This window comes from Pan troglodytes, chromosome 19 (genome assembly GCF_028858775.2).
Source record: "Pan troglodytes isolate AG18354 chromosome 19, NHGRI_mPanTro3-v2.0_pri, whole genome shotgun sequence".
Taxonomy (NCBI): Eukaryota; Metazoa; Chordata; class Mammalia; order Primates; family Hominidae; genus Pan; species Pan troglodytes.
The window spans coordinates 16,064,822-16,080,337 of record NC_072417.2 but is presented as its reverse complement, the minus strand read 5'-3'; the positions used below and the strand labels follow the sequence as shown (position 1 = coordinate 16,080,337).

General features: G+C 45.3%; 1 protein-coding gene and 1 long non-coding RNA gene across 36 annotated transcripts in view; one reads left to right on the top strand and one right to left on the bottom strand.

The window, feature by feature from the left end:
• NLRP1 (NLR family pyrin domain containing 1) overlaps positions 1 to 15,516 on the top strand; it is a 118,155-nt gene that overhangs the window by 53,505 nt on the left and 49,134 nt on the right. For all 35 annotated transcript variants that reach the window (XR_008540480.2, XR_008540481.2, XR_010152774.1 and 32 more), the window contains 2 exons: positions 5,666 to 7,370; positions 12,145 to 12,315. Coding sequence is in view for 24 of the 35 variants with exons in the window: in XM_054671100.2 (XP_054527075.1) it covers positions 5,666 to 7,370; positions 12,145 to 12,315 (1,876 nt within the window). In the remaining 11 variants the exon portion in view is untranslated. The remainder of the gene's footprint in view (positions 1 to 5,665; positions 7,371 to 12,144; positions 12,316 to 15,516) is intronic.
• The window catches only part of LOC104002770 (uncharacterized), a 41,558-nt gene continuing 32,439 nt past the window's right edge, over positions 6,398 to 15,516 (bottom strand). The window contains exons 8-9 of the long non-coding RNA XR_010152787.1: positions 11,555 to 11,675; positions 6,398 to 6,482 (exon numbers count right to left, since the gene is read on the bottom strand). This is a non-coding gene — a long non-coding RNA (uncharacterized LOC104002770). The remainder of the gene's footprint in view (positions 6,483 to 11,554; positions 11,676 to 15,516) is intronic.

Here is a 15,516-nt window from a genome sequence, read left to right as displayed (position 1 = left end):
CAGAAATGAAAAAGGAAACATTTCAGCTGATACTGCAGAAATTCAAGGGATCATTAGTGGCTGCTATGAGCAATTATATGCCAATAAATTGGAAAATCTAGAAGAAATGGACAAATCTCTAGATACATACAGCCTACCAAGACTGAACTAGGAAGAAATCCAAAACCTAAACAGACCAATAACATGTAACAAGATGGAAGCCGTAATAAAAAGCCTTACAGTGAAGAAAAGCCAAGGACCGGATGGCTTCACTGCTGAAATTCTACCCAACATTTAAGAAGAACTAGTATCAGTCCTACTGAAACTACTCCGAAAAAATAGAGGAGGAAGGACTATTACCAGACTCATTCTCTGAGGCCAGTATTACCTTAATACCAAAACCAGACAAAAACACATCAAAAAATTGACTAAAAACTTAAATCTAAGATCTCAAACTATGAAGCTACTACAAGAAAACATTGGGGAAAATCTCCAGGACATTGGTCTGCAAAGATTTCTTGAGCAATAACACACAAGCATAGGCAACCAAAGCAAACATGGACAAACAAGATCATGTCAAGTTAAAAAGCTTCTGCACAGTGAGGGATACAATAAACAAAGTGAAGAGACAACCCACAGAATGGGAGAAAGTATTTGCAAACTACCCTTCAGACAAGGGATTAATAACCAGAATATATGAGGAGCTCAAATGACTCTATAGGAAAAAATCTAAAATTCGATCAAAAAATAGTTAAAAGATTTGAATAGACGTTTCTCAGAAGAAGATATACAAATGGCAAACAGGCATATGAAAAGGCATTCAACATCACTGATAGTCAGAGAAATGCAAATGAAAACTGCAATATCACCTCACCCCAGCTAAAATGGCTTTTATCCAAAAGACAGGCAAGAACAAATTCTTGTGAGGGTGTGGAGAAAAGGAAACTCTCATACACTGTTGGTGGAAATGTAAATTAGTACAACCACTATGGAGAACAGTTTGGAGTTTCCTCAAAAAAATTAAAAATTGGCTGGGCGCAGTGGCTCATGCCTGTAATCCCAGCACTTTGGGAGGCCGAGGTGGGCAGATCACAAGGTCAGGAGATTGAGACCATCCTGGCTAACACAGTGAAACCCCATCTCTACTAAAAACACAAAAAATTAGCCAGGTGCGGTGGGTGGCGGGCACCTGTAGTCCCAGCTACTCGGGAGGCTAAGGCAGCAGAATGGTGTGAACCCAGGAGGCGGAGCTTGCAGTGAGCCAAGATTGCGCCACTGCACTCCAGCCTGGGCAACAGAGCAAGACTCTGTCTAAAAAAAAAAAAAAAAATTGAGCAATCTCACTGCAGGGTATACATCCAAAAGAAAGGAAATCAGAATATCAAAGAGATACATGCACTTCTATGTTTGTGGCAGCACTGTTTATAATAGCCAAGATTGGAAGCAACCCAAGTGTCCATCAGCAGATGAACAGATATAGAAAACGTGGTGCATATACGTACTATTCAGCCATCAAAGAGAATGAGTCCCAGTCATTTGCAACAAACATGGATGAAACTGGAGATTACGTTATGTGAAATAAGCCAGGCACAGGAAGACAAACATCACATGTTCTCACTTATTTGTGGGATCTAAAACTCAAATCAATTGAACTCATGGACATAGAGAGCAGAAGGATGGTTACCAGAAGCTGAGAAAAGTAGTGGGGGGCAAGAGGGAAAGGTGGGGATAGTTAGTGGGTACAAAAAAATAGAAAGAATGAATAAGACCCACTGTTTGATAGCACAATAGGGTGACTATAGTCAATAATAAATTAATTGTATATTTTTTAATAACAAAGAATATAGTTGGATTGTTTGTAACTCAAAGGGTAAATGTTTGAGGAGCTGCATACCCCATTCTCCATGATGTGCTTATTTTACAGTGCTTACTTGTATCAAACCATCTCATGTATCCCCATAAATACATACACCTACTACATACCCACAAAATTTTTAAAAAATAATTTTAAAATTTTAAAAAAGAAAAGAAATTATTGGCTGGAATTTCTTTTCTTTAAGGATGCTGAATATAGGCCCCCAATCTCTTCTGCCTTGCAGGGCTTCTGCTGAAAAGTTCACTGTTAGCCTGATGAGGTTCCCTTTTTAGGTGACCTGCCCCTTCTGTCTCTAGCTGCCTTTATTGTTTTTTCTTTCATGTTGGCCTTGGAGAATCTGAGGACTTGGGGAATCTGAGAACTATGTGTTTTAGGGATGATTGTCTTGTATAGTATCTCACAAGGATTCTTTGCATTTCCTGAATTTAAATGTTGGCTTCTCTAGGGAGGTTGGGGAAACTTTTGTGGACAATATCTTCAAATACGTTTTCCAAGTTGCTGGCTTTCTCATGCTCTTTCAGGGATGCCAGTGAGTCATAGATTTGGTCTCTTTCCAAAATCCCATATTCCTCAGAGGTGTTGTTCATTTGTTTTCATTCTTTTTTATTTTTGTCTGACTGAGTTAATTTGGAGAACCAGTCTTCAGGCTCTGAGATTCTTTCCTCAGCTTGGTCTATCCTGTTGTTAATACTTGCTATTGTATTATGAAATTCTTGTAGTGAGATTTCCAGCTCTATCAGATCAGTTTGGTTCTTTCCTAAAATGACCATTTCGTCTTTCAGCTCCTGTATCATTTTATCGTATTCCTTAGATTGCTTGGACTGGATTTTGACTTTCTCCTGAATCTCAATGATCTTCATTCCTACTCATATTCTGAATTCTATGTCTGTCATTTCAGCCATTTCAGCCTGTTAAAATACCATTGCTGAGGCACTAGTGCACACGTCTGGAGATAGGAAGACACTGTGGCTTTTTGAGTTACCAGAGCTCTTGAGCTGGTTCTTTCTCGTGTGTGTGGGCTGATGTTCCTTTAATCTTTGAAGTTGTCTTCCTTTGGATGGGGTTTTTTTTGTTTTGTTTTTATCTTGTTTGAAGCCCTTGGGGGTTTGATTGTCGTATAAGGTGGGTTCAGTCAACTGGCTTCGATTCTGGAAGATTTCAGGTGGCCAAGGCTCAGCTCAGCACTCCTGAGCTGCCTGCTCTAACTCTAGAAGGCTGGTACTGGGTCCCCAGCCTTTTCCTCTGGCCCCCTGGGGTTCAGAACCTGCTGCATTAGAGGGGCCAAGGTGTTCCCAGTCCGCTGGCCTCAACAGTCCGGTGGGGGTGCAGGCCAAAGTGCTTCCTTGTGGCAGTGCCAGCAGGATCTGTGCTCACTCACACATGGCACCAGCCACAGTGGCATGGCAGGGTGCATGTGTGTTGGCTGGGGCAGGGCGCTGGTGGGAGCCTTTGCCTTAGTTTTCATGGCACTGAATACTGCAAAACATTTTGGTGTTGTATTTTGGGGCCGCCATCCAGTAGGCAGTGCTTAAGAGTGATCACCAGGAGATACACTCTTACTCTGCTGCGTGGTTCTTCATGTTTCGGTACAGTTGGCAGTAGTGTTCCGTGTGTGTTGGGGACAGGGGGGTGACCTTCTCACTTAGTCCACTCCTGGGCCTTAGACAAGACCCTTCTGATTACTGGCTCCACACCTGCATTTCTTTTGTTGGGTGTTCTGGTAAACGGGGTTCCTTCAGGCAGGGGCCGTGGTTGGCAGACAGGCCGTATCCTTGCTGGGTCCGCCCTGCAGAGAGAGGCATACCTCCTCCACCTCACTCCTCCACCAGCCTACACTCGGACATCTCACCTCTGTCAGTGATAAGAGAATGAGGGCTCTTCCCTGCTTGGGCATTGTCCAAACCAGCAAGTCCTGCTCAGCTAGGATCTGCAGAAGTGGGTGGGGTCACATAATCAGCTGTCTGGGTGCTTCCCAGAGGAACAGGGGACGGCACCCACCCACAGAGTAGCGGGACTGCTGGGCTGGAAGCTCTAGCAGGTGTGGCCCATCTGGCTACCACAGGCAGAGGTGGTTGGAGTCACCCACCCTGCCATCTGGGTGTTTCCCTGGGCAGTAACAGGAGGCTGCACCCCTCAGCCGGATTCAGACAGAATTAGGACCACTGCACTGGAAGCTCTAGCAGACATGGCCTGCATGGCTAGGAGAGGCGGTGGTGGGTGGAGTCACCTGCCCTGCCTTCAGAGTGTTTCTCGGGGAACCGGGAGTTTGCCTCTGCTGGCTGAGTTCAGACAGAAGCAGACCGCTAGCAGACATTGCCCGCCTGGCTACCAGTGGCAGGGATGGGCAGAGTCACCCCCTCTGCTGTCCAAGTGGGGAACCTGAACAAAATAATATCCCAAAGAACAGTTTCATGGCAAGTATAAAAACCACATGGCATGCTTTTTGATCTATCAAGAGCAAAGGTAGGAAAACTTGTTTGAGTAAAAGACAAGATAGTAGGCTGGGTGCGGTGGCCCATGCCTGTAATCCCAGCACTTTGGGAGGCCGAGGCGGGCAGATCACGTGAGGTCAGGAGTTTGAGACCAGCATGGCCAACATGGTGAAACCCCATCTCTACAAAAATACAAAAATTAGCTGGTGTGATGGCGGGTACTTATAATCCCAGCTACTCGGGGGGCTGAGGCAGGAGAATCGCTTGACCCTGGGAGGCGGAGGTTGCGGTGAGCCGAGATTGTGCCACTGCACTCCAGCCTGGGTGACAAGAGAGAAACTCTGCCTCAAAAAAATAAATAAAATAAAATGAAATTCACCTAAGGAGAGAAGGGAGAGGCACTGAACATATTGTGAAGAAAAGAACAGAAGGGGTTGTAACTGTTGTTCTATTTGGAATCTGACTAAGATAGGAGCCTGAGGTCCCTCCCTGGGAAACAATGGTGTATATGACCTCAGCTTCTCACAGGTCATGAGGTATCTTCCATCAGTCTCAGGTCGGGCTCGCCCGGAAGCCTGAGACCGGATTTGGTTGCAGGTGGCTTACTGGGGAGGTGATTTCTTGGACTCATCAACAAGAGAGAATGGTGAGGCGGGGAAACCCAGGAAAGGTAGATTATGGAACAGGTTACCTTGTGAGCAACTGAGGCTCCATGCTGCTGCCGTTGTCTGGGAGACGGTGAGAACATGCCTGAGTGTTATCTGTCCTGGGGGCAAGGGACCCCATCTGTCATCCACTAAGGGCACCTCCTGGACTGGAGAACTATCCTCCAGTATTTCTGGCCCACCCGGCTTACAGGCAGAGAAAGAGCCCTCAGACAGATGACCACAGCTGTTGCCGAGGGACACCATTGGCAGGTACTGCAATAGCAGGTGCTTGGGATGCTGTCAGCATCTGCTACACACTCCAGTGTCTCCTCCAGTCCTCCATGACCTACAACCCCCAGCTTACAGATGAGAAAACTGAGGCTCATAGGGGCTAATGGCCAGCATCATGAGCTTAGTGAGGACTGAGAGTTGTGTCTGTTTTGTTCACTCTTTATCCCCAACCCCTATAGCAGCACCTGGCACAGAGTAAGCCCTTGATAAATATTCAGTGAAGGAAAGTCATTCAGGGAGTGTGACTTAGTTGAGTCAAGACTTGAACTGGGATCTTCTACCCCAAAGCACATGTCCTTCCGCCGCATGGCAAGAACATACCAGTGTCTGCAGCCAGCGCAGTGTGTGGCTTGGAGTAGGTGCCTAAAACAGTTGTTTAATTAATTAATTAATTCTTCTATTCTCTACCTTTACGTTCCTTCTTTCCCTCCCTTACTTAGAAATCAGAGAAAGAGAGAGAGAGAAATCAGAGAAAGGCAGGCCCCCATGGGCAGCGGTGGTAGGAACGCCCCCACAGGCGCACGCCAGCCTACAGCCCCACCACCACCCATGGGAGCCTTCTGTGAGAGAGAGCCTCTGTTCCACATGGCCCTGGAAAAATGAGGATTTGAACCAAAAATTCACACAGCTGCTACTTCTACAAAGACCTCACCCCAGAAGCCAAGATCCCCTGGTCAAGAGAAGCTGGCCTGATTATGTGGAGGAGAATCGAGGACATTTAATTGAGATCAGAGACTTATTTGGCCCAGGCCTGGATACCCAAGAACCTCGCGTAGTCATACTGCAGGGGGCTGCTGGAATTGGGAAGTCAACACTGGCCAGGCAGGTGAAGGAAGCCTGGGGGAGAGGCCAGCTGTATGGGGACCGCTTCCAGCATGTCTTCTACTTCAGCTGCAGAGAGCTGGCCCAGTCCAAGGTGGTGAGTCTCGCTGAGCTCATCGGAAAAGATGGGACAGCCACTCCGGCTCCCATTAGACAGATCCTGTCTAGGCCAGAGCGGCTGCTCTTCATCCTCGATGGTGTAGATGAGCCAGGATGGGTCTTGCAGGAGCCGAGTTCTGAGCTCTGTCTGCACTGGAGCCAGCCACAGCCGGCGGATGCACTGCTGGGCAGTTTGCTGGGGAAAACCATACTTCCCGAGGCATCCTTCCTGATCACGGCTCGGACCACAGCTCTGCAGAACCTCATTCCTTCTTTGGAGCAGGCACGTTGGGTAGAGGTCCTGGGGTTCTCTGAGTCCAGCAGGAAGGAATATTTCTACAAATATTTCACAGATGAAAGGCAAGCAATTAGAGCCTTTAGGTTGGTCAAATCAAACAAAGAGCTCTGGGCCCTGTGTCTTGTGCCCTGGGTGTCCTGGCTGGCCTGCACTTGCCTGATGCAGCAGATGAAGCAGAAGGAAAAACTCACACTGACTTCCAAGACCACCACAACCCTCTGTCTACATTACCTTGCCCAGGCTCTCCAAGCTCAGCCATTGGGACCCCAGCTCAGAGACCTCTGCTCTCTGGCTGCTGAGGGCATCTGGCAAAAAAAGACCCTTTTCAGTCCAGATGACCTCAGGAAGCATGGGTTAGATGGGGCCATCATCTCCACCCTCTTGAAGATGGGTATTCTTCAAGAGCACCCCATCCCTCTGAGCTACAGCTTCATTCACCTCTGTTTCCAGGAGTTCTTTGCAGCAATGTCCTATGTCTTGGAGGATAAGAAGGGGAGAGGTAAACATTCTAATTGCATCATAGATTTGGAAAAGATGCTAGAAGCATATGGAATACATGGCCTGTTTGGGGCATCAACCACACGTTTCCTATTGGGCCTGTTAAGTGATGAGGGGGAGAGAGAGATGGAGAACATCTTTCACTGCCGGCTGTCTCAGGGGAGGAACCTGATGCAGTGGGTCCCGTCCCTGCAGCTGCTGCTGCAGCCACACTCTCTGGAGTCCCTCCACTGCTTGTACGAGACTCGGAACAAAACGTTCCTGACACAAGTGATGGCCCATTTCGAAGAAATGGGCATGTGTGTAGAAACAGACATGGAGCTCTTAGTGTGCACTTTCTGCATTAAATTCAGCCACCACGTGAAGAAGCTTCAACTGATTGAGGGCAGGCAGCACAGATCAACATGGAGCCCCACCATGGTAGTCCTGTGAGTATACCCAAACCACCCATGTCTGCAGCTCCTCTGTCAGTCCATAAGCCCGAGTGACCTGCGCACCGGAGGCATGCTCACTGAGCCTGGCCGGGGGCGGGGGTGGCTAAAGGATCAGGGTCTCCAGTGACTTCTAACTGCCCAATCTGACCACCATGCTCTGTCTACCTAAGCTCCTCTGCAGTGCCCGGCTGTGGGGCAGGCCCTGCTTGCTTCTGGAGAGGCCACTGGGCCCTGCCGTGTCTGCCACCTCTCCTCCTACCCTTAGAATGACCGTCCATCTTCTCTCCTGGACGTGCTCCCACCTTCCTGCTGACCTTAGCTACCCCCACACTCCCCAAGGATCAGGCAGCCCCCCTACCCCTGCTCCTCTCTCTGGGCATTCATTCTCTCAGAGAAATTGCTCCTCCAGCTGCTTCAGGAACCCTTTCAATGACAACGACATTGGCCCTGAGATCTTCCCCATCAGCTCTCAAAAACAGTTTCCTATTTTTCCCTGCAAAACTGACTTCATAATTATTTGTGACCATGGTGCCACCATTGCCCCACGCACTCAACCTGAAACCCACTCTCTGGCTGTGCAAGAATAGCTTCCTCTAACCATTCTCCAGCCCGGCAGTACTGAGAACTTCCCCATCCCGGTTCCCCGACCTCTGTCGTGGTATCGATCACATGCTATTGGTATGTGTCTATGTCCTGCTTTAGATGATTCATTCCATAAGTATTTATTAAGCACTGATTCTATGCCAGGCCCTACAGATCACAGATTAAAAAGCACAATACGTGCCTTAAGGAGCTCAAAAAATAGGGGAGAAGACAAACATTCATTTAATGACAACAGAGTGTGATGTCTACAACAGTAGAGGTATGGACAAGGTACTGTGGTGGCCCAAGGAAGGGAGTGATCACACGAGTGGGTAATAAAGATTCTCAGAGGAAGAAATGTTTGATGTGGGCCTTCATATTTATATTTTTAAAACTTTTTCTCACAATAAAATTCATGTTCATTATAGGAAAAAAAAAAAGATATGTAGGCTGGGTGAAGTAGCTCACACCTGTAATTCCAGTACTTTGGGAGGCTGAAGCAGGAGGATCACTTGAGGCCAGGAGTTCGAGACCAGCCTGGCCAACATGGCAAAACCCCATCTCTACCAAAAAATACAAAAATTATCTGGGCATGGTGGCACACGCCTGTAATCCCAGCTATTAGGGAGACTGAGGCATGAGAATCACTTGAATCTGGGAGACGGAGTTTGCAATGAGCTGAGATCATGATACTGAACTCCAACCTGGGCAACAGAGCCAGACTCCGTCTCAAAAAACAAACAAAAAAAAGATAACGTAGATAAGCAAAAAGATGAAAAGTAGTATCAATAAGAATTCCATCATTCTGTAATAACCATCATTAAAAATTGGCTGGGTGTGGTGGCTCACACCTGTAATCCCAGCACTTTGGGAGGCGGAGGCAGGTGGATCACCTGAGGTCAGGAGTTCGAGACCAGCCTGGTCAACATGGTGAAACCCCATCTCTACTAAAAATACATAAATTAGCCGAGAATGGTGTCAGGCGCCTGTAATCCCAGCTACTCAGGAGGCTGAGGCAGGAGAATCACTTGACAGGTCAGGGGCAGAGGTTGCAGTGAGCTGAGATTGTGCCACTTCACTCCAGCCTGGGAAAAAGAGCAAAACTCAGTCTCAAAAAAAAAAAAAAAATTAATGGTCAATTGTAAGAACCCCAGTCTTTTTTCTGTGCACATGTCTATGGCGAAATCGAACCATATTGTACATTTTATTTTATAGTCAGTTTTATTTTCTTTATATATCAAGGCTATCTTCTTGTGAGTGGGTGTGGGGTATTTTTTTTTTTTTTTTGGTTTGTTGTTGTCTGAGACAGAGTCTCGCTCTGTCCCCTAGGCTGGAGTGCAGTGGTGCAATCACAGCTCACTGCAGCCTGGACCACCCGAGTTTAAGGGATCCTCTTACCTCAGCCCCCCTAGGAGCTGAGACTATAGGAGCATGCCAACATGCAGCGATAATTTTTGTATATTTTTTGTATAGAGATGAGATTTCACTGTGTTGACCAAGCTGGTCTCAAACTCCTGGGCTCAAGCAAGCTGCTCACCTTGACCTCCCAAAGTGCTGGGATCACAGATGTGAGCCACCATGCCCAGCCCTTCATATGTGTGTGTGTGTGTGTGTGTGTGTGTGTAGAGAGAGAGAGACAGAGACAGAGACAGAGTCTTGCTCTGTCACCAGGCTGGCATGCGGTGGCACGATCTCTGCTCACTGCAACCTCTGCCTCCCAGGTTCAAGCAATTCTCATGCCTCAGCCTCCAGAGTAGCTGGGATTACAGGCACGCACCACCACACCCAGCTAATTTTTTGTCTTTTTAGTAGAAACGGGGTTTCACCATGTTGGCCAGGTTGGTCTTGAACTCCTGACCTCAAATGATCCTTCTGCCTCGGCCTCCCAAAGTGCTGGGATCACAGGCGTGAGCCACCATGCCAGCCCTTTATATATTTTTAAGTAGTCTGATACAACACCATTTTGAATGACCACATGCTATTCCATAGGGAAAGTGCCATGGCTGATTTGACCATTCTCCTGTTCTTGGCCATTTTAAGCTGCTTCTAGTTGTTCATAGTTATAAATGTGAGGTAGGCTTTAAAGGACCTGGATACAGGTACTGCAAGTAGCAGTGGACAGGTGGGAAATCTTCAAAGAGTTCCAAGCAGCTAGAGGCAGAGACCAGATGGTGGCTGGCCGGGGGATGGGGGCTGGGATAGGCATAGGGAACCAAGAACACCAGGCCAGAGAAGAGAGTTTGGGATGGGCGGGAGCAAGTGGAGCCTTAAGAGAATGCCATGGGAAAGTCAGAGGCTTCAGCCACAAGTGGGAGGAGAAATTTTCAAGGAACTGAATCAGCTAGGCAAGGCAGAGAGAAGAATAAGGAGGCTACTATAAAAAAAACAAGAAAGTTCAGGAAGAAAGGGTGGAGGTTGGCCAAGGGCTGTGTGAAGGAAGAGGAGAACCAACCAGAGATATTAAAGAAATGAAGATGACAGGATGGGAGCTTCCAGGTGTTTGGCATGTGATTAAGCATTGTGCATTTTCAAGTATAAATTTTTAATTTTTTTTCAGTCACCTTGATTAAGGATGGCAAATGCCAACGGAAATAAAAAATTTAAAATGTATTTTTCAAGTTTCACAAAACTAAGTAAATGTAAAAGAAATTCAAGTAAGCTTTCATTTATGGCTTTTTTTCGTGTGTGTGTGTGTGTGTGTGTGTGTGTGTGTGTGTGTGTGATGGGATCTCACTGTGTCTCCCAGGAATAGTGCAGTGGCATGACCATACCTCACTGCAACCTTGGCCTCCCAGGTTCAAGCCATTCTCCTGCCTCAGCCTCCTGAGTAGCTGGGACTACAGGTGCACACCACCACATTGCCTAATTTTTTTTATTTTTTGTAGAATCAGGATCTTACTATGTTGCCCAGGCTGGTCTTAAACTCCTGGGCTCAATCGATCCTCCTGCCTCTACCTCCTCAAGTACTGGGATTACAGGCTAGAGCCACTGCACTCAGCTGGCTTTTTTTATATGTTTGTAGTACTTGTACTTTCACAGTTATTAAAACTTAAAACTGCTCTAGGACTTTTGGGATACTCTGTAGTAGCTTTTAATTCTCACATGCCCCTCTGCAGCAGGTGCTATTGCTGTCCTCTTTTTGCAGCGGAGGAGACGGAGTGAGGGATAGAGAAGCAGAGCCCACATGCAGGCAGCTCCTTGCCTCTGCTTCTTGCCCCCACGTGGCTCTGCAGACTTAGGGGGAAAAGATGAATTCAGGTTGGGGACTTGTTGGGACAAATTAGATCCAAGAATTACTGGGATGTCAAGGTGGGGATATCCAACCAGAAAATAGAAAACTCAGTCTGAAACTTGGAATAGAGATTTGAGTAGTTGAAGCCTTGGAGGTAGATGGGGTCACTAAAGTAGTGTGTGAACACAGATAAATGGGTGGAAATTCCATGAGTCGGAGTCTACTCTAACACCCTCAGACAAAGCCCATCATCTCCTCCCCTCAGGCTGCAAATATTCTCTCCTAGGGCACTCCCCACAGCCATCCCTCTCCTGCAGACCCTCTTGTTATCCTGGGAAGGGGATAGGGTCCCATGTGAGCCAACCTGGACAGCAGTGCATGTGATCATATACAGTCTTCCATCACAACATCATCCTCAGGCCATCTCTCCCAGGCTCTGCTCCTGCCTCCCGTCTTCTTTCCTGGGCACTGGGACTCCAGAATGTCTGTGCCAAAGGAACACAGGTGTGTTTGCATCAAAGGGAGGAAGGCTGTCAAATTTTTTTTTAATTAAAATTGTCAATTTTTTTAAAAAAATTTTTTTCTTATCTGCAGTGCTCAGCACAGAGGCCAGGCCCTATGCTGAGCAGTGCAGATTAAAAAAAAAAAAAAAAGACAAATGTCTGTCCCTGCCCTCAAGGAACTCCCGGACTGAGGCAGAAACAGACGCACGAGATGAACACTTCAGTGTGCTATGGTAAGGGCTGTAGAATGAGGAGCCACATGGAGGAGAGGGACCTAGCCCTGGGTGACAGGGGCAGACAGGCAGGGAGGGCTGGTCAGTACTGGAGATGGCACTACCCACTGTGGCCTGGTGCTCAGGGGGACAAAGCCCAACTGTGTTGTGCAGGGCTGGGCACCTCAAACCCCTGCCAGACACATCACATCTCTCCTGTCCTTCTCTCTCCCCCTCAGGTTCAGGTGGGTCCCAGTCACAGATGCCTATTGGCAGATTCTCTTCTCCGTCCTCAAGGTCACCAGAAACCTGAAGGAGCTGGACCTAAGTGGAAACTTGCTGAGCCACTCTGCAGTGAAGAGTCTTTGTAAGACCCTGAGACGCCCTCGCTGCCTCCTGGAGACCCTGCGGTGAGTCTGGCCTGGGTTCTGTTCTGAAGCAGGGATGGGGAAGAGATCCAAGGCAGAAGCTGAGTCTGGGCTGAGGGATTTGTCTTTGTATTTATCAAATATTCGTTGAGGTCTTCTCTGGCCGGGGTGACTTTAGTAAACAAACACAGATAGGATTTTTTGCTCATAAAAAAAAAAATTCCTTCATGAAGGGAGGTTTGAGGGAGGTCTGAAGAATACAGAGGATTTAACTAAGCGAAGCAGGAAGGAAAAAGTTCCAGGAAAAGAGAATAGCATGTACAAAGGCTCTGTGGAGAAGGCAGGAGGAGGCAGTCAAGAAACTGAAAGCAGGCCAGTGTGGCTGGAGGGCAGATAGCAAAGGGTTGAGATAAGGCTACAGATACCAACAGGAAGTAGACTATCCCAGGCTTGTGCGCCATGTTGGATTTGGGTCTTTTCCTGATGGTGTGGAATTTTAAGCAGAAGGTTGACAAGATCAGTACATTTTCAAACTAGAAACTGGCTGCAACATGAAAAATGGATTGGAAGAGTGCAAAAGTAGAGGCTGGGAAACCAATTAGTAAGAAAATTGCAGTAGTCCCTGCAAAGATGGTAATAGTTTGGACTAAGGAAAATTATAGTACTTTTAAATGTAAGAGACAGTCATAGCTTGGACTATGGTATTGGCAATGGATATGGAACAAAGTGGCTAGATGTAAGAGAGCTATAAAAGTAAAATCAACTGGGCTCAGTAATGGATTGAATTTAGGAAAAAAAGGAAGAGGAAGATATCAAGGATGATTTTAGGTTTCTGACCAAAGCAACTCATGGGATAGTGGCATCTTCATTAAGATGGGGAATACTAAAAGAAAAGTGATTGGGGGGTGGAATGTCATGAGTGTGATCTCGTGCTTGCTGGTTTCAAGATCCTTTCAAGGTATCCAACTGGACCTGCCAAATAGGTATCAAATAAAGCTCTGTCCAAAGATAAGATTGCCCCATAAAACAAATCTCAACAAATCTGCAAGGACTGAAATCATACAAAGTATATTCTCTGACCATGATAAAATGAAATTAGAAATCAACAATAGAAGGAAAGTTGAGGAGTTCATAAATACACTGAAATTTAAAAACACACTCCTAAATAACCAAGGGTCAAAGAAGAAATCACAAAGGAAATTAGAAAACACTTTGAGAGGGATGAAAACAAAATCACAACATGCCAAAATGTATTGGATGCAGCTAATGCAGTGCTTAAAGGGAAGTTTATAGTTATAAATACATCTATTTAAAACAAAAAAAAAAAGGAAAGATAGAGCCAGACATGATGGCCCATGCCTGTAATCCCAAATCTTTGGAAGGCCAAGGCAGGACGATTGCCTTAGGCCAGGAGTTTGAGACCAGCCTGGGCAACATAGAGAGACTCTGTCTCTACAAAAACATAAAATAAAAAATTAGTTGAGAATGATGATGTGTGCCTGTTGTCATAACTACTTAGGAGGCTGAGACAGGAGGCTCACTTGAGCCCAGGAGTTCAACACTGCAGTGAGCTGTGATTATGCCATTGCACTTCAAGCTGGGCAACAGAGACAGACCTTATCTCTAAAAAAATTACTCAAAATTTTTTTAATTAATGAAAAAAAGAAAAGATACCACTACACACTTATCAGAATGGCCAAAATCCAAAACACTGACAACACCAAATGCTGACGAGGATGTGGAAAAACAGGAACTCTCATTCATTGTTGGTGGGAATGCAAAATGAGACAGCCCCTTTGGAATACAGTCTAGCAGTTTTCTACAAAACAAAATATACTTTTACCATAGGATCCAGCAATCGCATTCCTTGATATTTACCAAAATGAGTTGAATACCTCTGTCCACACAAAAACCTGCACATGAATGTTTATGGCAGCTTTGTTCATCATTGCCAAAACTTGGAAGCAAGCTGCCCTTCAGAAAGTGAATGGACTCATAAATTGTGGTACAAACAGACAATGGACTATTATTCAATGCTAAAAAGAAATAAGCTATCAAGCTACACAAAGATATGGAGAAACTTTAAATGCATGTTACTAAAAGAAGCCAATCTAAAAAGGCTACGTGCTGTATGCTTCCAACTATATGACATTCTGGAAGAGGCAAAAACAAGGAGATAGTAAAAAGATTAGTGGTTTCCAGGGCTTCGGGGAAGGGAGGAATTAATAGAGCACAGAAGAGTTTTAGGGCAGTGAAACTATTCTATATACTATAATCGTTCATACATATTATTTTACAGCAATCAAAATCCATAGAATGTACACCACCAAGAGTGACCCCTAATGTAAACTATGGACTTTGGGTGATGATGTGTCCATGTCAGTTTATCAATTGTAACAAATGTCACCACAATATACTAGTGTGGTACAGCATGTCAGCAGTGGGAAAGATTGTATGAGGGATGTGGGGACAGGGAGTATATGGGAACTCGCTGTACTTTTTGCTCAATTTTACTGTGAACCTAAAACTACTCTAAAAAATAAAGTCTATTGAAGAAGAAGAAAAAGAAGAAGCAGAGAAATCTCAAATCAGTAACCTAAACTTACACCTTAAGAATTTGTTTTCCTTAGGTCTTTCATGTTAGTAAAGAATTTTTTTTAAAAAGCAAACAAAACCAAAAGCAAGCAGGGGGAAAGAAATAATAAAGACTAGAGTAGAGATAAATGAAACAGAGAATAGAAAACAATACAGAAAACCAATGAAACTAAAAGTTAGTTCTTTAAAAATACCAACAAAATTTGACACCTTTTAGCTAGACTAACTAAAATGTAAGAAGATTCAGATTACTAAAATCAGAAATAAAAATGGGGTATCACAATTGAACTTACAGAAATAAAAGGATTATAAGTGAATATTATGAAATATTGTAAGCCAACAAATTAGATAACCCAGATGAAATGGGCCAACTTCCAGAAAGACACGAATACCTAAACTGACTTAATAAGAAATATAAAATCTTAGTAGACTTATAACAAATACAGATATTGAATTAGTAAGTTAAAAACTTTCTATGAAACAAAGCCCAGGCCCAGATGGCTTTACTAGTGAATTCTACCAAATATTTAAAGAAGAATTAACACTTATATTTTCAAACTCTTCCAAAAATAGCAGAAAAGAGAACACGTGCCAATTTGTTCTATGAGACCAATATTACCCTGATACCAAAATTAGACTAAGATAACC